The 25,489-nt window shown below is 38.7% G+C and overlaps 1 protein-coding gene and 2 long non-coding RNA genes across 8 annotated transcripts in view; 2 read left to right on the top strand and 1 right to left on the bottom strand.

Moving 5' to 3' along the window:
- Positions 1–25,489, bottom strand: part of LOC126926017 (serine-rich adhesin for platelets-like) — a 90,186-nt gene that overhangs the window by 14,152 nt on the left and 50,545 nt on the right. For 2 of the 6 annotated variants that reach the window (XM_050742084.1, XM_050742085.1), the window contains 3 exons: positions 6,955–7,158; positions 1,582–1,920; positions 696–1,018 (listed from right to left, as the gene is read on the bottom strand). In XM_050742084.1, the coding sequence (XP_050598041.1) occupies positions 696–1,018; positions 1,582–1,920; positions 6,955–7,158 (866 nt within the window). The other 4 variants (XM_050742087.1, XM_050742083.1, XM_050742089.1 and 1 more) reach the window with 4 other exon arrangements.
- The window catches only part of LOC126926053 (uncharacterized), a 149,845-nt gene that overhangs the window by 106,592 nt on the left and 17,764 nt on the right, over positions 1–25,489 (top strand). The gene's annotated exons all lie outside the window — the stretch shown is intronic.
- Positions 11,433–12,342, top strand: LOC126926073 (uncharacterized). Its single transcript, XR_007714255.1, has 2 exons — positions 11,433–11,563; positions 12,225–12,342. It is a non-coding gene; the product is annotated as an uncharacterized LOC126926073 (long non-coding RNA).

The raw sequence follows: 25,489 nt of genomic DNA, 5'->3' as shown, positions 1-25,489 counted from the left end.
TATATATCTTTGGGTATTGTCGGGTACATTTTGTCTGAATTAAATGCGCGTAAACGTCCGCGGTGCAACTGTAATATCGTTAGAAATGCAGGGAATTTTGTTCCCAGTAGTTTGATGGTTTCGGCGATGATCTCTGCCGGAAATTGGAAATCGACAACGAGAACGGCGTATCTTAATTGTCAATGTCGAATGCGCGTTAAAACTTGCAACGGCCAATTATCGAGCTAACGATAGTTACCTGGCAGTTCAGCACTGCCACGGCCTTCCTTAAGGAACACTCTTAAATTCCAATCTACTTTTACCGCCTGGTATAAAATAAAATTGCGCTTCTAACGCTCTCGGCGACGTTTGGCTAGATAAACAGTTATTCTCAGATAAACAGAACATTTCGTGGAATTATAAAAATATTGTCAACCGGCGGCACGTTGTTCCTCGTGTGTGTATTTGTGTGTGTGCAAGCCCGGATGAAATTAAGGATTTCATAAATATTTACGGATTCGTGTCCGTAAATATTGATTTATAAATATGGAAGACTCGCGGCCAAATGGATTTCACTGGCGGCAAATACGATACGAGTTATTTTTCCAGCATTTTAATATAAAAATAACGTCGTTCTCGTTTCGGTTCCATCTACCTATTATTTTCACGACTTGGAATTTTCTACTTTCTGTTTCTGGCTTTATTTCTGTACGTACCTGCAAGTGGATTTTGCTGGAAATATTGGGTCAGATCGTTTCTTCGGGGCAATGGCTGGGTTCTTCGTAACGTTGTTACCACGCCTCGCGTTCGCGTTTTTAAAGCGTTCCAACCTGACCTCCGCTTGAGATAACTTTCTGGTAACACTTTGTTTTGGAAGCTTGTCAGGAACATCGACCATAAAGTCCTCGGGGAATTCCTCGCTCTCGAGGTCGTTTTTAACACGATGCTTCAACGTCTCGTCGTACTCCATCAGATGAAGTTTCGCCATCATACGATTCCTTCCTATCATATCCTCGTCCAAAACTTCCTCCATACGTGCCTGCTCGAATGCAATTGAAATATCGAGGTAAAAATTGTCCAAGGGAATATTTCCCCGCGCTATGTGCACGACTAAAATTGTCAAATAGCAAAAGTACGTGTATTCAAATACGTCGAGTGGAAACGATAGCGTAGCTCTGGAATATTTTACCTCAATTACACATTACAATTAATAGATCTGATCCTAAGCTAAACAAATTGTATTTACCCTTGTGCTTTATGTTTTAAGAATGCAACGTCTTTATACGCTCGTCCTATAAACTTTTGAATTACGTCTTTGCGTTTACTGTTTATTACAAGAGGCCAAGGAAAATTCTACGAATTACTATGGAAATATTTTTCCAAGTTTCATCCTTTAACTTGCACCTCGTGTCCGAGATTTTCCACCGTTTGCACGAGGTAAGTCGATACTTGCTATTTCGCGTATGGTAAAAATACGTGGCAATACGAACCCAACGCGTACCGTATGTATCACGTGTGTGTGTGTGTACACATACGAAGCAAATATGTTAAGAAATGCTATTTCAATAGGGAAAATTGGGACGTTTGGAAAAAGCGCGTTACCTCGTCTCGAAGGTTTCCATTCGCATATTGCGCGACGTGGTTCTCGTTTCCAAACTCGTCGTCCTCTTGGTGCTGGCGCGCGCACGGACCGAACGATTCTCGACTGATTTCCTCGTGATACGAGACGATCGGTTTGCCACCGTTCAAATTGCTGTTCACGTCAGCCCTGGCTACTCGTTTCACAGTCACCGACTGTCGGTTCACAGTCAAATTTCCGTTCTTCTGCACGCCGTTTCCGTTCGTCTGTTTCCGCGATTTGTTCTCCAGCGGCTCCAGTGGGTAGCTTCTGTCGATGCCCTTCACCGTCGTTTGCCGTCTTTCGTCGAACATCTGCCTCACCTTCGCGAACAGATGTTATTTCTACGATTAATCTCGTCGCTGTTTGTTAGTCGGTTAGCTGTTGCGACCATTTTGGTAACTTTGCAAAGCAATGTGCCTGAACCGTGTGGCAAAAAGTAAGCGGTGACGAGTATACTCGTCAGGTACAGAGTGTGAGTTATAATATGGAATTAAGCTGCAACAAAACGGTTGTTTTATTTTTGAATTTGATTAGTGACAGATTCGTGGTAATACGAAATGTTTCTTCATGACGAGTATACTCGCGAAAAACGGCCAACTGGTTGAAAGCAACGATGGATAAGAATAGAATTGCAAGCGTTTGTATATGTCAGAAGTATGCAATTATTTTGAAGTAACAGAATATAATGCAAAAAGTAAGCGGTGACGAGTATACTCGTCAGGTACAGAATGTGAGTTATAATATGGAATTAAGCTGCAACGAAACGGTCGTTTTAGTTTTGAATTTGATTAGTGACGGATTCGTGGTAACATAAAATGTTTCTTCATGACGAGTATACTCGCGAAAAACGACCAACTGGTTGAAAGCAACGATGGATAAGAATAGAATTGCAAGCGTTTGTATATGTCAGAAGTATGCAATTATTTTGAAGTAACAGAATACAATGCAAAAAGTAAGCGGTGACGAGTATACTCGTCAGGCACAGAGTGTGTGTTATAATATGGAATTAAGGTGCAACGAAACGGTTGTTTTATTTTTGAATTTGATTAGTGACAGACTCGTGGTAATACGAAATGTTTCTTCATGACGAGTATACTCGCGAAAAATGGGCAACTGATTGAAAGTAACGATGGATGAGATAGCGTTTCAAGTGTTTGTATATGTCAGAAGTATGCAATTATTTTAAAGTAACAGAATACAATGCAAAAAGTAAGCGGTGACGAGTATACTCGTCAGGCACAGAGTGTGTGTTATAATATGGAATTAAGCTGCAACGAAACGGTCGTTTTAGTTTTGAATTTGATTAGTGACAGACTCGTGGTAATACGAAATGTTTCTTCATGACGAGTATACTCGCGAAAAACCGCTAACTGGTTGAAGGCAACGATGGATAAGATAAAAAGATGGAAGATAGATGATGGATAAGTTTGAATTGTTTATTGAAACTTATCCATCTTCTAAAAGTGTACAAACTGTACTAATTTGCCAACTAATTAATTGCTAATTAACAGCACTAACCAAGGTAACTGTAGCAAATGTAGCATGCAAATAGTATAATTCAAATAGTATACAAGTATTTAGAATGTTTATAGAGTACACGTAATCGTAGTCAGCAACAGCTTATCAGGAGATGTTACGATGAACAATAAAAAAAAAAAAAAAAAAAAAAGAAGAAAAAAGAGAAAGAAAAGGAAAAGAATCACGAGAAGAGATCGTTTCTCTTATTTTTTGATCCTCACAATTGTAACAAATTTTCAGAACAAGTTCGTTCAATGTTACTCGAAGGTTTACCTTTACTTGTTGACATAATTTCACTTCCCGACAAACTGGTTCCACGCTCGACAACGCTCACTTACGAATTCTCAAGATTGCGGTCAAGGCTCGCCAAACCCTTAATCTTCTTACCTTTCTTCAATAATAAATGCAACCATCCACCTTGCTTCGAATTCTTCACAGATATTTTATGCAACACGCCGTATGTTATATGCGAATATCAGTGTTATATACAGGGTGTGCTTAACTTCAATGTCAAAGCTTCGCGAAGGCGTAGAGGATGGATAAATTAAGCAGTGAACTGCGGGATTTAGTTTTAAAAATCCCTGACGGGGCGCGTAATTAAAGTTAAGCAATGACGAGTATATACGTCGGACGCAGAGCGGCTGCTCCTACAATAAATTTTACATTTTTATTCATCGTTGAGAATAGTGTTGTTATTAAAAACTTACAAATTGGCAAAAAGTGATAAGTTATAATAAACAACTTATATAATAAAATAATAAACAACTTAATTTGTAAAAAATAATACATAGTCGATACACCAAAGAGATTAATCAAATAATCAAACTTCTTTTATAAAATACATAATAAGATTATTGGAAATATAAAGGAAACATACTAACTCATTAAATGTCACTTGTATTACTTTTTACCAAAGTCTTCAATTCTTATAGCAAATGCTACTGTTTTATTTTACACGACGAGTATATACGTCGAACGAAGTTAACTGGTTAGGAAGAAAAGTCCCGTAGGGATTTTCTCTTGGAGAAAATCGCGGTGAGAGGAGCAAAACAGTTCTCGTTTCTACGCTTGTTTATTCGCGTTATCGTCTATTTAATGAAGATACTGTTCAAAATACTGGCCTCACGCAGCGATGCGAGCATTGCACTCAACAACAACCGCTCTAATTGCAGCCGGACATTGTTCCGCTGATATTTGATGCGGAAACGTGCCATAACGCAAATAAACAAATGAAGAAATGAAAACGTTTTCGTTTCTTTCGTCGCGACTTTCTTCCAAATGCAACGAGAACGAAGAAATCTGTGAAGGACCTCTGGCGGCCAAGGATAAGCACAAGTTTCTTTTTTTATTATTTAACACTTTACCGACCGCTAGCGATTCAATAGCATACGCACGTTCGACCGGTAGTAGGCGCAGATTCTCCCTAGCGCCGGCTCTATTTCGGTTTAGACTCTTCATTACCATTCTTTTCGCTAGTAAGTTTTTCAAATTGGTATAAAACTGTAGGAGCTTTCACAGTAACGCAACTGACGCAACTGAGCAAGGTACCTTAGTACTAAATAACAAATTACTGCTCAAATAATGAGAAAAATTGTCGACGACAAAAGGCGATTAACAGGCTATCGATCGGTAAGTGTCGGCGACAAAAAGCCGATTGACGGGTTATCGATCGGTAAGTGTCGGTAACAAAAAACCGATTAATCGGTTATCGGTCGATAAAGCGTTAATTTGTACTTTATAATTTGTCCAGCTGGACATTCGGTCAATTTTTCTAGCTTACCAAATGTGCGTAAACAAATTCCCCTGCTAAGTCGCTCTCCGATCTCGCACAAGCGCCAATAACCGATAACTAATTATTGGGTAATAGTAATAAGAAAGAACTGACTGGCCGAGCCGGCGTGAGAGCCAGTCAATTGGACAAAATGGCAAGTTTTTTATTTTTTATCATTTAATTCGTACTTTACAATTTGTCCAAAAATGGCAAGTGTGTACGGGCCTGGAAAAAGCGGATAAACTACGGAGGCGACAGTTGAGGGAAGATCACGAAGGGATCTGTAATCCGCTACGAGATGAAAACTCGCTGTCGAACTATTCTATCAGTATGATGATAATATACGATAACGACGTGCTTAGCATTAATTTTAATCTCAGAGCTTGTGAAATGGCCAGTTTGAAAATTAAATTTGAAATTGTTATTTCTTTTGTTCATCCGACTTTATGCAAATTCTGATATCAACAAAAATGGAAAAATCGATTGATCAGATAATGTAAGCATTTGCGAAAAATTGGATGAACCAAAGAAACAACGATGAATGTACAGTTTTAAATGAAATTTTCAGACTGGTCCTTCAGACTTCTTTTCCTTAATATATCTGGCCCCCTGTACGCGTTCGAAGTTTTCACATTTAAATTCGGAACACCCATATTTACAGACAGAAATAAGTAAAAGAAGGAAGAATAACATTTTGCCAGCGAAGGCTTCGTTTTGGCGAAAAAATGAGTTTGAAAAGCCATCGGGTACCCCAGGTGCGTTAACTGCGAGTTTCCAATTACGAAACTTCTGTTGCTGCTCGTGTCCGTACCATTGAAACACGAACAACCTGACGATTTGTCTTCTGATTAAAGAAGTGATTCCTAAAAAAATACTAATCTCGTCCTTGTTCATGAAACAATGTTCAAATTAAATACAGAACGAGGGAAAGTAATAATCGATATCGCGGAGATAAGGCAACGACGATAACAGGAAGCGTATCGTGTCACCAGCCAGAAGCGGAGGTTTCATAATTCGAAACTTGATACAACGATAGCTCACGAGTTTGCAAACTCACTTTTTCTAAAAAACAAAGCCTCGAACGAAAAAATGTCGCTCTCCTTTCTTCCACTTATTTCTCCATCAATACAATCACCATACGATCGCTCGTGCCACGATTTCGGAGACACCCTGTATGTACGTAGAAATATTTTCCTGTACACGAAAGTTCTACACTTTGCGCGTATTTTTACACGAAGATTTACCGAATGTCCAGCTGGACGAATTGTAAAGTACAAATTAAATAATAAAAAAAAAATTTTTTTGCACGAAGAGCCACGTTCTTTCAGATTCTATATTTCTTATTCGCATATCCTTCGATCGATCACTTTATCCTTTCTATTTTATTTTAAGCGCGAGTAGTTTTGCTGTTAACCGGCTAATAATAAAATAATTGCATTCGACACGTTTCTAAGAAACTTCATTTCGGCGCGGTTGACGCATATACTCGTCGCGTGAGATAAAAAATTACCGTTTGCTATAGAAACACAAAATTTTAGCAAAATGTAAGTCATGCTTCGTATAATGTATTGCTTCTTATAAATCGTGTCGATTATTTTCCCCAGTGCATCCCCATTTGTGTACTTTGCTGCGCATATCCGCCATTTCCCCGCTTCATTTTATTATTTTTAGCAATTTTTAATTTTTTAATAACAACACCTTTCTCAACGATGAATCGTTAATTTTCTATCGAATAAAAATCTACTCCTCCCTCCTTTTGCTTCATTTTCTTCGCAAAATTTATCGTAGGAGCATTTGCCCTGCGTTCGACGTATATACTCGTCGTCGCTTGGTTTTCACTACGCACGGGATTTTGGAAACTAAACTCCGCAGTTAGCAGGTTAAGGTGTGTTTCGTGGGAGAAAAAAAAGAAAAAAGAAAAGAGAAGGAACGGAACGAAAGGCTGAAAGGCGATTCGTCGTGATTCCCAGCCACGAAACAGCGGCCATTAGCCCATTCAAGAAAGCGTAGCGTGAAACCGCGTTACGACAACGCGCGGCGCGTTTCCACGCGAGGATTCGCTCACCTTTCCACCTTGCGAGGTCGAGGTTGTATGGCTGCTGCTCGAGGTCTTTGCGACGGTGTGTTGGCTGATGGAGGTAGCATGATTCGAGCTGTTGGAGCCGGCGCTGCCTCGTTGCACCACTTGATAAGCTCGTTGCTGTTGTTGGTCGTAAAGCTGCAACAACTTCTGCTCCTTCTCCTGCAGTTGCTTCTGCTGAAAGCGAGCCTGCGACAACCGCACGTAATTTTCTCTTAGCTTTATCATATCTCGTCGGGCAATGTTTCTCGATGGCGACAGACTTCTACGATTTGTAGCCTCGTCTTTAGCTTTAAAAGTCAATCGATGACAAATTTCCAAGTCTTATAAACTTAGGTTTGTTCATAGATTTTAGCGAAGCTCATCAATTTCGTGACAAATTCCTTTTGAGGCAGAAATTGTTGCTCCTTGCTTTGGTTTAATTTTCTCAATTGTTACAGAGCACAGGTATTGGGCTTATGTGTAAGATCGTTTAGGTTAGGTTTAGGTTAGGTTAGGATCGTTAGATACATGGTCGAGTACAAGAGACTCAAGGAACATGTGAAGTTTGTAATTTTTAATCTGTTGAAATTGATAATAGGCTTGAAGACAGTTTCTCTATAGTTTTCATATACTTTGCTATGAGTCTGGGTACTTTTTAAATCCTTTTTTAACGCTACGATCTTTAACTCGAATTTTGTGAATGGATCCTGCAGCGAACCAACGACTACACTTGTTTTTCGGAATCTACACGAACACTTTAACGAGACAAATTACTCAGACGTGTTCCCCCTCAACGATAAAATGGCCAGCCAACAAGGGATAGCCCGGCAAAGAAGCACAATCTGAAATATTGTCGAGGAATCAACCTTCCACAGCAACAACTCTTCAAACGTCGCAAGTTTTCCGCGCAGTGAACAAGCTGCAGTGATCGACAATTGTCACTTTGTCAATGATTGTGTAATGGAGCGAAACGTTCGTCCAAAAACTTATTTGCACTTGAATTTCTTCCAATTCAACTTCTCCTGCAATAGCCTCGATTCCACCTCGTAACTTTATCGCGTCTTTAAACCGAAAGAGATTCTTAAACGCACGGCAATCTTTTCCCTTGAAAATTCCCTTTTTATATCGCGCGATCTCCTAAAATCGCGCAATCGACGAAGCAACGAAGCGATCAACGCGACTGGCTTCCACTGGCCCGATCGATCCGCGACCGTTTCGTAGCTGATCTCCCTCGTGGAAACAATTAAGCCGAAGCTGTGATTCGCGAGCGAAGTTAACGCCGGCCGGCTCGCGACTTCTGGTTAACCATGGCTCCTACAACGATAGCTGCACAGGCTACAGTGCGAGCGATGCATACGCGGCGCTCGCACGCCGTGCAATCTCATCGATTCCTTTTAACCTACATGCCAAGGGGTTAGTAAACTCGTTACCTCGCTGAAGCCGACGGAATTCTTCCTTTAATTCTTCTAAAGACCAGGCACTAAGCGTTAGACGATTCGTTATTACTCGAGCGATCGACTAATGGATTTGAGATTAAGTAGTTAGCTGGTTTTGACGAGTATACTCGTCACAAAGAAGTGGAAATATTCCGTGTTATGACGAGAAAAATGACGAAGAAAATAAAACAGTCGTTTCAGTACAATTTGACTCTATATTACAACAGCCACACATACTGTGGTGCTTGACGAGTATACTCGTCATCGCTTACTTCTTGCCACACACACTGTGATGCTTGACGAGTATACTCGCCATCGCCTACTTCGTGTCATATATTGTGGTTCTTGACGAGTATACTCGTCATCGCTTACTTTTTGCCACGCACACTGTGGTGCTTGACGAGTATACTCGTCATTGCCTACTTCGTGCCACATATTGTGGTGCTTGACGAGTATACTCGTCATCGCCTACTTCGTGCCACATACTGTGGTGCTTGACGAGTATACTCGTCATCGCTTACTTTTTGTCGCAGATTGTGCTGCTTGACGAGTATTCTCGTTATCACTTGCTTTTTACCACATACTGTGGTGCTTGACGAGTATACTCGTCACGCGTAAAAGGTCGTTGCAATTCGTTGTTTAGATTGCAGTTTAGTAATAGCAGTAAATTTCAGTAATGAAATTAAAAAATAAAACAGTCATACCATGACAACTTCATTCTATATCATAACAGCTACACATATTCTGTGCTTGACGAGTATACTCGTCATTGCTTACTTTTTGCCACACATCTTAGGTACATGATTTTCAATATTTTCAAAGAGGTCGAGGTAGCTAACTGTTTAAGAAACAGCGTTTATAATTGAAATCGTATTTCCACATCGAAAATACGTGTTTGTAGCCTTTGTTTTCGTCCACGTGTAGTATACCGCTTCTATTTTTATATTCCAAAGTGGCCATCTCGTTCTATCGCTTATCGATCACATCTGGCAATTATACTAGAAACGCGTCATTCAGAAAGAAATTAGAAACAAAGCGATCGAGTAAAAACGGAGAAGATCAATACGTGGCTCGTTTCATATACAATCAATCGTCAGTCAATGTATTACAATCAATTTTCGAACGACGTGAGGACAGAAACCCAGGTAGACGCACCGCGTGCGTCAGATGGTATTACGAGCAGTGCACGTGCATATGACGAATCAGAAAATTCGTATATGATTCTTTCCGTACAGCTTCATCATTTGCTCTATGTATGTACTTTCGTGATAAAAGATATTTCAAGCACGTAGAAGAACAACAACGAAACGAGGAACACTTCTTCTCAACAATTACACATATTTTCTATCGCGATTGCACAAACTGTTATAAAACATTGATCACAAATCTTCAGTTACCAGGTTTTCAAATATTTCACATCGCCCCAAAAGTTTCTTTCATTTTATTGGGTTGGCAACTAAGCGATTGTGGATTTTGTCAATGCCACCTAATGGCAAAATCCGTAATCGCTTAGTTACCAACCCAACATAAGTAAACAATGAATGCACAACATTTCTTCTTCTGTATCATTTTATTTGTAGCAATAGATTTGTAGTAATAAAACAAAGATATGTCTATTATTTCCTTATGAAACGAAAGAGACTTTTTACCAAATATAATTAAACAAATTTTGTCAGGTTAAAAGAATCGATTTAGTTTCGAACGAACGATGAAAAAACTTCCGTAGCTTGAAATTTCACCATCTTACGCCGTACGTTTTGCAAAGGTGAAAGACCCGTCGACGCAACTCCCACCAGCCACTTAATTAAAGTCATGGTGAATAATCGTATTCGCGAACGTTCAGCTGATGTTGGCGCCTGTCGCTGGTGCGAATCAACCGGCCAGGGATTCGTCTTCGTCGAAAGATCGAGTATTGTTTGATAATCAAGAGGAAACTGTTAATTGGATAGCCGTCGAATCGTTGAGCCGGCAATCAGGCGGCCTGCTAATTGATTTATTCCTAATGAGCCTGGTCGGCCGCGCAGCGTCCATCGTCTCTCGCTTTGTACACGTGCAAATTCCTGGCTCGGCCACCCGTGAACACGTAATTCGTAATGATAACGAGACGTTGATTGGACGTCGATTAGTGTCGATGCTTCGATCGGTTGCCTGAAATATTTTTCTCTTTTTTACGCAACCGTATCACATCGTTGCTGGCGTTTCGTCGATTAGACGTGATTTTTCCAGCAACGTGATCGAACGACGATGGAAAAACAGCTTCCCCGCGTGTTTGCTTTCCGCTTAAATCGATTATTGTAATCGCGACCATGTTAAGGTTGCACTTGCCGCTGGAGAACGAACGATAAGCAGAAAAATAGATTGCATTAGCTTGGCAACTAAGTGATTGCGCATTTTGTAATACCACCTAACGACAAAATCCGCAATCACTTAGTTGCTAACCTCGACGAGCAGTTAGACCGAGCTGCGTTACTTGATTTTTCGAAATTAATACGAATATGTCGTTTCGTTAGGCGTCAGAGGCTCTAGGAAGATTATTCGCTCTTATATCGCGATTAATACGTAGAATTGATGTGTTTTCTTAATTGCGCATTCTTCACATGTCACTTCCTTTCTAGGTTGCTGTGTCTCACGCTATAATTACCAACCATTTACAAGTCGTTAACAGTGTAGCCACGTAATGTTAACCAATCGATTGGAGTAGCGAGCACGCGAATATCCAGCCGCCTATTCGTGAAAGAGAATTTTCACAGCGATTTACGAAGCACGCGTACGATAGCAAGGGAACAACGACGAAGACCGAAGTGTGTCAAGTACGTTTCACGCGATTCACGTATTTCACGGAAGTATATTTCCGAATTAATTGAAAGTTTAAATTAAAACTCAAACTTCTCCGGAGAGTAGGCTTTACAAAATGACTATAAAGAATGTTTAATAACGCTATAAATATCATTATGACAGCCACTCACCAAGTACACGTACAATAACAGAGAAACAACGATAAAGAAAACTGAAGACTGTCAACCAAATGATCGAGACTGTGTCAAGTATTTTTTGATACTTTACTGACCCCTAGCGGTTCAATAGCATACGCACGTCCGACCGGCGACTCAGGCGCAGATTCTCCCTGGCGCCGGCTTTGTTTCGGTTTACACTCTACAATACCATTCTTTTCGCTGGTAAGTTTTTCAAACTGGTATAAAACTGTAGGAGCTTAGAAAGCAACGCAACTGACGCAACTGAGCAAGGTACCTTAGTACTAAATAACAAATTACCGCTCGAATAATTAGAAAAATTATCGATGACAAAAAGTCGATTAATAGGCTATCGGTCGGTAAACGTTAGCGACAAGAAGTCGATTAATAAGCTATCTGTCGGTAAGCGTTGGCGACAAAAACCGATTAATCGGTTATCGATCGGTAAAGTGTTAACCACAGTTGGTGTGTCTAACAAAAGTATGTTCGCTAGACCAACTTGCGATCCTTTCGAAATACAAAAGAAATTCCTGAACAAAGAAAATGTACAAATAACGTTCAACAACAACCGTAAAATAATTTCATCGCTACGAGATACGTCGTAAACTGTTCAAACAAACGTTTCCTTCAAAGTGGTGCTGTGTGAGATGCCTTTGCAACAGCAGCAATTAATCGATTACTTCTAAAAATATTACAACTTTCTCAGTCAGTCTGGCACGTTCTATTCGTGACTTTGCCACCTGCGGTGTATTCGAAGCAAAAACACCTTTTACCAAACGTAAAACAAAACGGACGAAAATGGAAAGGAGCGTGAGGCAGCTTTTATTTTCCAAAATAACAACTCGATGCTACGGCTTCTGCGTAGGTGGCACTGAAAACCTGACCTCGCAACAGCAGTACGTTCACCTTGCCCTTAAATAAGACTCTGGATTGCCGTGTACCGGTCCATCGAAACGGTCGAGACGGTGAGGAAGAGAGAGAGAGGGAATAAAAAGAGGAAAAGAAAGGGGGAAAGGGACAGGTGGGCCAAGGGGAAGGATCGCAGGTACATTAAAGAAACAAGTAGCAGCGGAGGAAAGGAGGTCAGCGTGGAATGGCTGGCGAGAAACCGCGCAATCGTATCGTGGCTGAATCAGTGAGGCAAATGTAAAGAAAGTAAATGTAGAAAAGCTAGATAAGACTGTAACGTGCTGTATATTATAAGGAAATTTCTTTCCAACGATTTTCATTCAGCTTACTTTTTCGCCTGTCTGTCCGGGTGGAATTTTTTTTAAAACGAACATTCAACTGCTTGCCTAGGACAACTAGGGAGCTGAAAGTTGGAAAACACGCTCGTTTCACCACGATAACACCGTGTAATTTCAAGAAATCGATTCTTCCTTGCGGATAATTGTCTGGTTGGCCCGGGTGAAGTCCCGAGATATCTTCTTATCGCACGGTGGGGCTCAATGTACGTTGTCGGATGACAACTTGCAGGGGGAAAATAAACAATGAGGTGTGTAAATTGGAAAAGTTGAAAAACATGGTTTTATTTAAAAATAAGTACTAAGAAGAAGAATATAAGTTTGTTAAAATCGGGTGCCGTGAAGTACTTGTACATGTTGAACACGTAATAATCGTATAATCGCGGTACCGTATAACGGCGCGTTATTATTATTATTATTATAGGGTATTACTAAATTGTTAAACTCGTATTATTAAAAATAAAAACCTGACGAGCTCACATTACATTAGTTGGAAAGTTTTCAGAATTATAACGCTTTCGAGGACTCTCTGTCCGATTGGATAAATGTTGGATTTACGATTCGAGTCAAATGTTGTTGCATTTGTACGTGGAAATCGTTAAAACATTGCCTTGCTTGTCTTCGTTGGAAATTTCTTCATCCAAAATGTTCGTCGAAGAAAGCAGAAGACGCGTGAAGGTTGCGTCGCAGGGTTTTTAATTTTAATATTATTTTATTTTCCATTGATTATTCGATGGTACCTGACTGATAAAATTATCTTCTTCTCCCTGGCACATTTTGAAATAAAAACCATGTTCTTTAATTTTATCGGCCAGTTAACTGTTGCGATCTCTTTCAAAAGCATGTTCTTAAATTGTGTCGCAAAAAGCAACCGATGACGAGTATATTCGTCAAACACAGAATATGTATGGCTGCTATAATATAGAATAAATTTTTGATTCGACTGTTTTATTTTTCAATTTTATTGCTGCAGTTTACTACAATTGCTAAATTGTAATTAAAACAGCAAATTGTAACTACATTTTACGCGTGACGAGTATACTCGTTACAACACAAAGTATTGCCAGTTCTTCGTGACGAGTATACTCGTCACAACACAAAATATTGCCACTTCTTCATGACGAGTATACTCGTCAGAACACAAAGTATTGCCAGTCCTTCATGACGAGTATATGCGTCAGAACACAAAATATTGCCATTTCTTCGTGACGAGTATACTCGTCAAAACATAAAATATTGCCATTTCTTCGTGACGAGTATACTCGTCGGAACACAAAGTATTGCCAGTTCTTCGTGACGAGTATACTCGTCAAAACATAAAATATTGCCAGTTCTTCGTGACGAGCGTACTCGTCAAAACCGGCTAACCGGTTAATTTACATACTTCATTCTCGTCTGCTCGTCTACGACCGCCCAAGTGATTGTTCGTGATGGACAATGGATGGCCATTGGATTTTGATGGACAATATGGACATTGGCCAACAATTTACTAATCGATTCAAAGGCTGATTCTGCGCACAAAATATACACTGTATAAATTTGTTCCTATGTGTAGCGTAGTATATTTCTTTCCAGTTCTACGTTCGCTATATATATTCGACTAACTAACCACAGCGAACACCAAAATAGGAAGGTTCGCGAGTGATGCAGCGATATTTGCAAGCCACAAGATCCTAAAATTGCATTCTCCTACCTTCAAGATCACCTGAATTTGCTCCAAAAGTAGCTTGTCAAATGGAAAGCTAAAATCAACGAGACTAAGTCAATCTGTATAAGCTTCCTTTTTAGGAGAGAGCAATGCCATCCAAAACTTTATCAAACGCGTAAAAACCGCATAAAAATACCAGAGCTGTCAACAGTACGATTGGATTGGCGACTATTAATACTATCTAATGACAAAATCCGCAATCATTCAGTTGCCAAGCCAATAGATCTTCGCAATATGTTGCGTGCAATAAAGTCAATTGAAAGGAACAATTAATGGTAAAAAGAGAGAAAATAGATGGAAGATGCGAAAATATGTACTGACAACTTGTCAGAAAGCGAGGATTATCAGCGAGGAATAAGACACTTATTTATAGAAAAGATAACAAGGCCGATATGGATTTATGGCATCGAGCTACATGGTCGTGTCTGTAAATCCAATACTGTCATCGTACGAACATCTCAAGCCAAAATACTCCGCAGGATGACGGATGCACCGTGCTATGTATCAAACAAAACGCTGCACGATGACTCTGACACGCAATTCATCAGACGGACAATAGGAAAAAGAAGCAACAGCCACTACATCAAATTGGATCTTCGCAGCAATCTTCTCGGTTCTACCGGTTCTGAAGAAACAGGGTCCTAGAAGACTAAGAAGACAGTGGTCAGAGTGACGTCAAATGAGTCGACGTTACGACATACAGGGTGAACCAATATCGGAGATTACTGTGTTTTTGATAGCAAATTTGTTGTCAACTCTCTTTGCCTCATGATTTTTCGACATCAGCTTGAATTTTTTACAAATAAACCAATAATTTTTTAATAAAACACCTAGAGGATTCCAAGGCGAATTTTCTCTACTTTTTTTTATTATTTAATTTGTACTTTACAATTTGTCCAGCTGGACATTCGGTCAATTTCTTTCCTCTACTGATCACGACTCCTGGTTCCTGTATAAGGAACCTGAGGCACCAAATCAGCCTAAAGAATCTTCTCTTCGATTCTGATCGCCGATACGAAGATAGGAAAAAGAAAGTTCACTTTTTGCTGTTACAGTAACAGTTTATATCAGTTCCGATTAAACGAGATGTCGTACGTATCAGAAAATAGAAAAATCCTTCAATTCGTCGATGCCTTTATTTTCTCAGCAATTTTCCTCATAGACACGCAAACGTAAACTTTCTCGAGCATTCAAGATATTACACCGCGCAAGAAAAGTTTCACACCGTGCATCACGTTTAATAATCAGACTTCTTAACTTGTCCATGTAATCTGAGAAAATTAGATTAACCACTACGCTATCCAACCAGCAATGACTATCAGCAACTTGCCTGATAATACTAACCATCAATAATCACATTCGAGGTTGCTCGAAATCCTCTCATTTTACATTCTGTAAAAATAATCATCTTCCCATTATCTTGTTACTATTCCGCCAAGAAGAACGATCGAACGAAAAGATTGGAAATTCCCAGCGAACGTTCCATGGCGAATTCGTAAATCAGCAACAAGACAGCGGATAGTCGAGCTGGCCTTTGCGCTTTTTCCAGCGAGCGCAACGAAAAAGGCAAATGGAGAATCGTGTCTCGTTGTTTCGAAAACATCGACCAGCAACGAGCATGTGCAGAGAATATCAGGCGATGGAAATGGAGAAACTGGCTACGTCGTCGCATCAATGACACACCAACGACACTGCAACACGACGTCCTGGCGAGCAAAAGGAACGTCAGAGAACGCGTGCCTTCTCCTCTATAAATGGTCATGTGTGTCAGAGGCGCGATACTGCGATCTTGCACGCCTGGTTCAAGTGTGAACAGTGAATGATCCAAATGATCCGATGATTCCTTTCGCATCCCAGCCTGCCCACACCTATATGGATCTTCCCTTTGAAGCTTAGAACAATTATTTTCCCTTTGAAGCTTAGAACAATTATCTTCCTTTTTCCTCCATTTGGAAAATTCATTTTAACCTGATTTTGTTATTACATCGCGTGATATGCTTTTATTTTATGATCGTATCATAGCCACCGTATGTTATTTTATGCCATTGTGTGATTACGCTGTTACGAGTGATCACGAACAATGGGAATGTTCGAGGGAGAATTTCTACACAGGTTTAGGTAGCTTCGAGGTGATGAAAGAAGAAACGAAACTCGTATGCTTTGGTTCATTTGGACGGTTACTTTTCTTAAGCAAATTACTGCAAGTGAAACTGCCATAAATGTGTCGCAAGGATTTCTGAATTTCACGACTGACTATGTTTATAGATAGTGAAACCAATGAGCTGTTGAAAATGTCGTCTTGAACATATTGGCTTGGCAACTAAGTGATTGCGGATTGTGTCGTTAGGTAGCAATGATAAAATTCGCAACCACTTTGTTGCCAAGCCAATATTATATAACCCAACCTAACCTATTAAATAACCTAACCTAGCCTATTAAATAACCGAACCTAACCTATTAAATAACCTAAGCTAACCTATTAAATAATCTAACCCCAATCATTTAGTTGTCAACCCAATATTACACGATAATATGCGATGTAACATTTCGAAGAAGCTACGTGCGGTCAAAAGCCTCGTTTAAGAAACGGCAGTGTGATATGCAGCAACTTAACAAACCCGCAACAACCTGATTTAGCTATAATTACAAAAGATGAAGACAATGAATAAACCCAAGAATACTTTGCGTCTCGCACATATTAAATTGAGTTGAAATATTTGCTGAATTAATAGTTTCTCGACATAAATGAAGCAGTACTTTTTTATAGCTAACCTATAGAAAAATGTATTTTTCTATCGAGATATTTTTCTAACGACGAAAAAAGTGACTTTTAGAGAAAGTTTGGTCCATCGTAGCACGTGACCCTCCAGCACAACTTTGTCCTGTCAAGCTTTTTCATACAACCATTAACACTAGAACTACCACAGCAGTCAAATTGACTGGTTTTACAATTTTATTTTAAAATTCCTACTTCACGTTATATCTTTTTTTGCAATGATGTAATGACTTCTCAACGATAACTAAAAGAATAATATAATGAATTTTATTTTGTATTTTATGTATTCAAACTGAAAATAATTTTGTATCAAGGCTACTTATACCAATAGCAGTGAAAATGACCGGTACTTGCAAAGTGTACAGGAGTCCTGCAATTTGTTCATCGGACCCCAATTAACCAGTTTTCTCGTTTTCTGCAACTTGCCACACGTTTTTCAAATTTTTACTGCGTATCGTTCGATATGACGATATCAGTAATCAGGAAAATTCCGGATCGATCGCTGGATCGCTAGATGCTGACACTAGAAATACCACAGCAGTCAAAACGACTGGTTCTACAATTTTATAAATGTGCCAACTCCTCGTTTAGGGATCATGGTCCCAGCTGGATTAATAATAGCAAAAATGTACCACATAACATGGAATTGCTTCTGTAAGAAAGTAATAAATCAACAAATATAAAAATATTCTATTATTAGGTATTTTTTAAAGCCCAGTGATTTTCACTGGTTATGGTAGAAATAGCTTCGTCTTAACTATCGGTAGTTCTACTGTTAACAACACACAAATTTATTACATTTATATGCTCCGCTCTGTATTTGAAATTTTTCATTAAAAATATATATTGATTGAAATAAACAATGCTAGAAAATAATTTCCCCTGCAGGTATATGTACCATATCATTGGACACTGTCAGGAAGAAAAGGAGCATCATAATAAAAGAGTAACGTTTGTAGAACAATATCGCCAGAGACAGTACCATGTTATTCAGATTGGACTTGATCTCTTGAGCTGCCCAGGACGATTCCATGTCCATGGAGATTCCGGGGGGTTGCAGTTGTTTCGATCGAATCGACGTATTTCTGCTTTGCTTCTTTCTTTCCTTGCGCTTCATCTTTCATGGCTATTCCTCATCGCTTCCACGAGCAAACACTAAACTTCTTCTTCGCGTCTTTGTCACGTGCTCTTCGCCAGAGATACACACGATATTTACACCTTACATGGTCCTCACCTTACGCGCCCTAGCGCCTTCCATTTATCATTCACCTTCGAGAAGTTATATTCAAAGTGCCAGCCTTCTATTTTATGGTCCATTGTTCGCACCTCTCCGGCGCGAGAAGCGATTCAACTTGAAGTTACAGGCTTGCGTCAATCCGATACGATATCGCGTGGCTGTGGCTTCAGGGCCGACCTTGCGATCCTCAAGTTCACAGGATCCGCGAAGCGAAACTCGCAAGCCGCAGATTCGATGGAGTAGCCGCGAGTTCGCTGTTTAATTAGCCATTTGATAGCTCGTCATCGATGCTTCAAGCTTCCAGATTCAATTAAACTATTGCAGTTAGGAGTTTACGTCAGCGTTCTGCTGACGAGCAATCGATACGGCGTTACGTGGCTGGGTGGAAGGTCGCTCTTATGGATGTCAAGTTCATAGCTCCGGCGACGAAACTTCAGAACTCTCGGCTCCCATGAAAACAGGCTACGATTTCCTCATTTGATTAGCGGTTTATTACCTGGTCATTGATACGCGCCACTCTCTCGTTTCTACGTTAAACGAACGATTTAACGCGTGTCTCGTTATGGAGCAAGTTTCTAACAGTTTAAACTTCGTTCAAGCTCGCGAAGGTTTATTTTTATAAAATTTAACGAAAGCGTATATTCTTCGGAAGCTTCTACGCAGCATCCGCAATTTAACAGACGTTGCAGGTATACTTTTTCGTTCGACAATCCTCGCACGTTTTCCATATATCAACGTTGTATTTCAAGACACTTCATTCATTTGGTGTAATCGTTACGATTATCATCATCGTGGATTATGGCTGTCGTTCGTTATTGATCGTTAGATCGGACGTTCATAGTGGAGGAAAATTCGTGGCTCTTGTGTTTTGGCCTAGTTGCGGAATGTAGAGCAGAAATCACGACGCCACAATGTCACGTTAAATATTTAGTAATACGTTCTTGTCAGCTTTCTGCTTCTACGTATTTATCGAGACAGCGCCGAAACGCGTTCTAATTTTCAACCTAAGCCTCCGGACATAGTAAAGAAATTTCGGCCGAAGAATTTGTCGAAGAAACTTCGTTAACACCTTTTAAACTGTTCGTTGTACGTACAGAAAGCCTTTACGTTGCTTGTCATCTTTCTTCCAGTGTCCTCCGAGACACTGACAATAGCCACAGCTACTGTCAAACTTGCGGATATTCAGAACCCTTCTCTGTATTTATTCGAATAAAATACTGTGAAATCTCAAGCGGAGCATTGATCGAGAAAAGAGACAGACGCGCCTACTCTTCGTCTTCTTGCGTTTATTGACTATGCTAATTCCCTAATTCCAATATCAAGGAGCGCTAATTACGGTATTTTCTTATTTCAAGTATAATTTTCTCAGTTCAAAGTTTCTATCTTCTTGGATTTGTCTGGTTCCAACGTTCGACGGAGAATTTGCCAATTGTCAGTTTCGGCAATTTATCGTGCAGGACATCGTTCAGCGTAACGTTCAAATCTTCGCTGTGACTTATCTGCGATTTTCCTACGTTTCTGCCTTCAGCCACAATTCCTTGCCAAACTGCAGCCATCGAGCAGCAATCGACGATGAATTATAACCTGGTGATAGAGCTGACACTACGAGGGTTACCATCACAACTGCGTTGTTACCAAGCTCGGTTTGCTTACGCTCCATCGGCGCGCATGTGCAACTTTCCTACCCTTCGATTGTTGATGACAGCGTGGTCATCGTGATTTGCCAGATTATCGCTATGTAATTCGCTATCATCAGCGTTGCTATTACAAGGTAGGTTATTACGAGATGAAAAAATAACGGGAGAAACGAGTGTAGGAATTTACGACTCTTTCAGTTGTTTGATATCTGTTCGCTTCGCCTGTTCGATCGTTCAGCACCGTAAACAGGAAAAACGAGGTACATAAATTACTGAAACGCCGATAATCGATCGTGACGTCAATCATCTAATCAGCGTTTCAGAAAGAGAATATTTTTCCAGGATACCTTCGGTATTTTTGGAGTTTTACAGATTTCCAGCCGGCTGCTTGCAGAAAATAGGAATATAATTAATACCGCTTGTTTTTTCTATTTTTCAGATTGCATTATACGGGGTGTCCCAGCACAATCACCGTACAATTGACAAGGGAGCGATTGTGAACGAAAAAACGAGACGAAGGTGTGCAACAGAATTTATTTATTCGACGCTTCGTTTCCGAGAAAATCGAGCTTGTAAATTTCTCGAGTTTACGTAAATCTGGATAATTCCGAGCTAGACAGGGCCGAATATGGTAGACAGGAAGTTATTCTACGTGAAAAAACAAGTGGAAGATGTAGAATAAAGTTTATTCATTGGACGCTTCGTTTTTGGGAAAATCGAGCTTCTAAATTTGTCGAGTATACTTCAGCCTGACTAATCTTGGGCTAGACAGGGCCGAATGATCGACAGGAAGTTATTCTAGGTATAAAAATAAGTAAAAAATGTAGAATATAGTTTTCCCGTAGGAAGCTTCGTTTCCGAGAAAATGAAATCTCAAAATTGATGGGGTATGCGTGCATCAGGCCATTTCTTAATCGAACACGTTCAAACTCTATTTTCTTGTGAACGAAGCTATGTAGGAGAAAATTTTATTCCACATTTTTCACTTGTTTTCGTACGTAGTGCAATCTTCTGCTAATTATTTTTTCGTATCTAGTCGGTGGGTAATTAAAGCTCACACGCGCCAAACAAATTTTTAGATTCGATTCTATCGGAAACGAAGCGCCGTATGAAAAAATTCTATTCTACATTTTCGATTTATTTTTTCACGTAGAATCACTCCCTTGCCGATTGTACTATAGTTACCGAGACTATATATGGAAGAATTACTAATTTTTTCGTGGAAATTCAGATTTCTATCGTGTAAATTATGTGCTCAAGCGTAAAATTAGCGAAGAAATTTCCCGGATTGTTCTTCGTATTGTTAAGCACGCTTGATATTCCATTTTCTGTGAAACAATTCCAAGCAGTAAAGTTCAAGGTTATTCTACCACGAAATGTATTTGCCAAGGTACCAATCGTTAAATGGAAATGACACAGAACTAATATAACTTTTTATTATAATTTTTATACACCGCTTTCTTCGCGTCTGCGTCGAATGTAAAAATTCGATATACAGGGTGAGTAAAACAGAACGTGAAGATATCTTTGTTAATATCGAAGATAGGAAAAAGTGTCAGAGAGGAAAGTTATATCGTTCAAGGAGACACATATGACGATACTAAAACGTCTGTCGATTGATGCTTTTTTTCAAGGTCTTTTGAAAATTTCCGATGATTTTGCCAAAGATTTTGAAAAAGGCGTCGATCAATTTTTTATTACCATCGTATTTGTCTCCTCGAGCAACTATAACTTTCCTGTCCGACACTCTTCACTATCTTCGACACTAACAGAGATATTTAGCTGTTTTGTTTTACACAACTCACCCTGTATATGCGTCAAAGCGAATAAAATTGCTTCTCGAACAAATGTCGAATTTTCGTTCGCGGGGAAACACGTTCGAGAAATCCGCCGGAGTCGCGTGTTTCGTCGCTTGTTAACCGGATTATTTAAAACTTCAGCTGCAGCTACGTTGAAATTCAAAGTTCAAGGTAGCTGAAGAGATGGATTTACACGATGCCGCGCGCAGATAACACATGCCCCTTGAAAATCCTACGAATTCCATGTTTAGATTTCATTTTTAAACACCTTCGTTCGAATAAAATTTCCTGTAATTCCATCTGGCTTGACGAGATATTTTATACGAGAAGATTACTATTATTAAAATTATAAAGAAATAAAATTACTATTCGTGAAGTTAAAAGCGCGAAGAACGTTGTACGACGTAACGTTAGGTAAAACATTTTATCTTTCACCATATTTATCTTCGTTTTATTATTCGAGGTTATGGGAAATATTTTCAATAAGTGAAAAATTCGAAGGATAAAAGAATGTTTCACGGTCTTACGAAGATCTGCGAGATTTATTTGGCCACGTTAAAATTCCATCTTCCTTCCGTATTAATATTCGACAAAAAGTTTTCACATCCTTTAATCCTTGTATGGAATTTCTATGGGGTAACGGAAAAATGTAAATTTCCGTGGAAACGACCTAGTGCCGTAAGTTTTCCAAACACGAGCAGTAAAATTTATGGGGGAGTAAAATTTATGCAGAAGTAAAATACGGCACGTTTAATTATCGTGGCGTATCATTTTAATGATTTATTGCGCTTAGACGTGCATGCTGATTTGAATATCATTATTTATTCATCATTTATTTTCATATTTCATACATATAATACAAGCAGTTGCTTGCGTCGCTTGCCATTTAATGTTTGTTAATACGTCATAGTAAATGCTTGGATTATTTTAACCAGTTAGCTGTTTCTGACGAGTATACTCGTCATGAAGAAATGGCAATATTTTGTGTTTTGTCGAATATACTCGCCATGCGTAGAAAAATTAAAACACTCGTTTCATTACAATTTAATTCTATGTTGCAACAGCCACATATTTGACGAGTATACTCGTCACGAAGAAATGGCAATATTTTGTGTTCTGACGAGTATACTCGCCATGCGTAGAAAAATTAAAACACTCGTTTCATTACAATTTAATTCTATGTTGCAACAGTCACATATACTCTGTATTTGACGAGTATACTCGTCATGAAGAAATGGTAATATTTTGTGTTCTGACGAGTACACTCGCCATTCGTAGAAAAAGAAACTCGTTTCATTACAATTTAGTTCTATGTTGTAATAGCCATATGTACTCTGTGTTTGACGAGTATACTCGTCATCGCTTACTTTTTCCGATACTTAACATTTTAGTTACATTTAATCAATTATTAAAGTTCTATCAAAATTGTGATTGAGCGTTATTATGATGCAAAACTGAAGGGAAAATGTATAGTAATTGACAAATATATATCTCGATTGGCAAAGAAGATTTGTATGGATTATGAGAGTCATAAATGTAGGGAAAAGCTTTTCTTTCGACAAATACTGTTTTCGACTGTAACAAATAACGGTCTCTCTAAAGCGAAGCTTCCCCCATATTATCATCATTTGTCTTGTAAATTCAAACAGCCAAACTTGATCAGAATTGCCAGTACATTACGAGACTTTATAAGTTTTAAGATATATAGCGTCATTAGGTTAAAAGTAATGAGTATTTCCGAACAGAAAGTGTCCGATCTATGCTCATTTGTTGTTGAAATTTCAGACATTTTTCGTCCACAGAACAGGAGAGTATTACGTTGATGACGACAAGAAATATCATATTTATCTCCGGATTTAAATGGCAATATTCGAATATTTCAATTTGAAGGTGGAAAAATGCAAAGAATATGTGTAGAATGCAAAGATACACAAAATATCCAAAGTAGGCTCGATATAGAGTTCCATATAATATTTAAAAGATATAACAAATCTTCGATTTTTTAAGTATCGTGTTTATAAAAATATGGATTAGCGGGAAGATCGACGAAACTGTCGGAGTTATTAAACAATTATTATTATAATAAACGAAGATTAGACAGTAAGATGGATAAATGCATATTAATTAAGAAAGAACTAGGGGATAATAGGCAAATAATACTAACAGCACTAACGATATAGCAGCAATAACAGTACTATCAATAATAGTAGCAATAAGATGTAATAATTAAAAGATTGATATAATCAAATGAAGGAAATGAATTTGCAATCTTATAAAGGTTTCCGACTCATGGAGGTTTGACTGCATTGCAGTTAGAGATTTTCGGATTATTTGTTCATTTACATATATAATTTTATGCTTATTCATTTACTCATATACTTACATACTTATTTATATACTTGCATACTAGCATACTTATTCATTTACCTATATACTTTTATTGTTATTCATTTACTTTTATACTCACATACTTATTCATTTACCTACATACTTATATTGTTATTCATTTACTTGTATACTTCCATGCTTATTCATTTACTTTTATACTCACATACTTATTCATTTATCTACATACTTATATTGTTATTCATTTACTTGTATACTTCCATGCTTATTCGTTTACTTATATACTTACATGCCTATTCATTTACTTACATACTGGCATACTTATTCATTTACCTATATACTTATATTGTTATTTATTTACTTACATACTTGCATACTTATTCATTTACCTATATACTTATATTGTTATTCATTTATTTGTATACTTCCATGCTTATTCATTTACTTGTATACTTCCATGCTTATTCATTTACTTATATACTTACATTGTTATTCATTTACTTTTATACTTCCACACTTATTCATTTACCTACATACTTATACTGTTATTCATTTACTTGTATACTTCCATACTTATTCATTTACCTACATACTTATACTGTTATTCATTTACTTGTATACTTCCATACTTATTCATTTACCTACATACTTATACTGTTATTCATTTACTTGTATACTTCCATACTTATTCATTTACCTACATACTTATATTGTTATTCAATTACTTTTATACTTACGTACTTATATTGTTATTCGTTTACTTGTATACTTAATACTCATTCATTTACTTGTATACTTACATACTTATTCATTTACTTATACACTTACCTATACTTGTTCATTTCTTATTCATGACATTCTCTTATTCATTTGCCATTCAATATTTCAACCGAAAGAAACCCGTAAGAAGATGCTTAATCTCGCGAAATCAAAATTCTATTCTTCTCTAACAAAAGCACGTTGGCATCGAGGCTCTGGCACCGCGTGCACATTACATCGATCGCCAGCGTATCTTGTTCATTAAAGCTTTCGATTTGCGAGTAGTGGAATACTTCCGTGACCCAGTCCGGCTCAATTTCCACGGAGCACGCTTTTATTCCCAGCGATATGCAGTTTGCGAATGAACAGGGAATCCGTGGTATCCCCCGATCCCTGGCGCGTACAAATTCCAACTTGGTCGAGTGCAGAGTTCAAGGTTCCTCGAGAGCATCGTCGCTCGTGCGAGATGATTGGTTTTCGCTCTGTCGACCGTCCTAACGATTCCGTAGAGCCTCGCCTTCTCGCGGATCTCTGCGTCTCTCTGCACATGAATTTCTGCATTTCCTACATACGCAAACCTCCAACTATACAGGAAAGTTACTTTCCCAATTTTTCCTCAAACGA

This window comes from Bombus affinis, chromosome 17 (genome assembly GCF_024516045.1).
Source record: "Bombus affinis isolate iyBomAffi1 chromosome 17, iyBomAffi1.2, whole genome shotgun sequence".
NCBI classification, from domain to species: Eukaryota; Metazoa; Arthropoda; class Insecta; order Hymenoptera; family Apidae; genus Bombus; species Bombus affinis.
The sequence above is the reverse complement of the archived record's forward strand: the minus strand, read 5'-3'. Positions and strand labels throughout refer to the sequence as shown.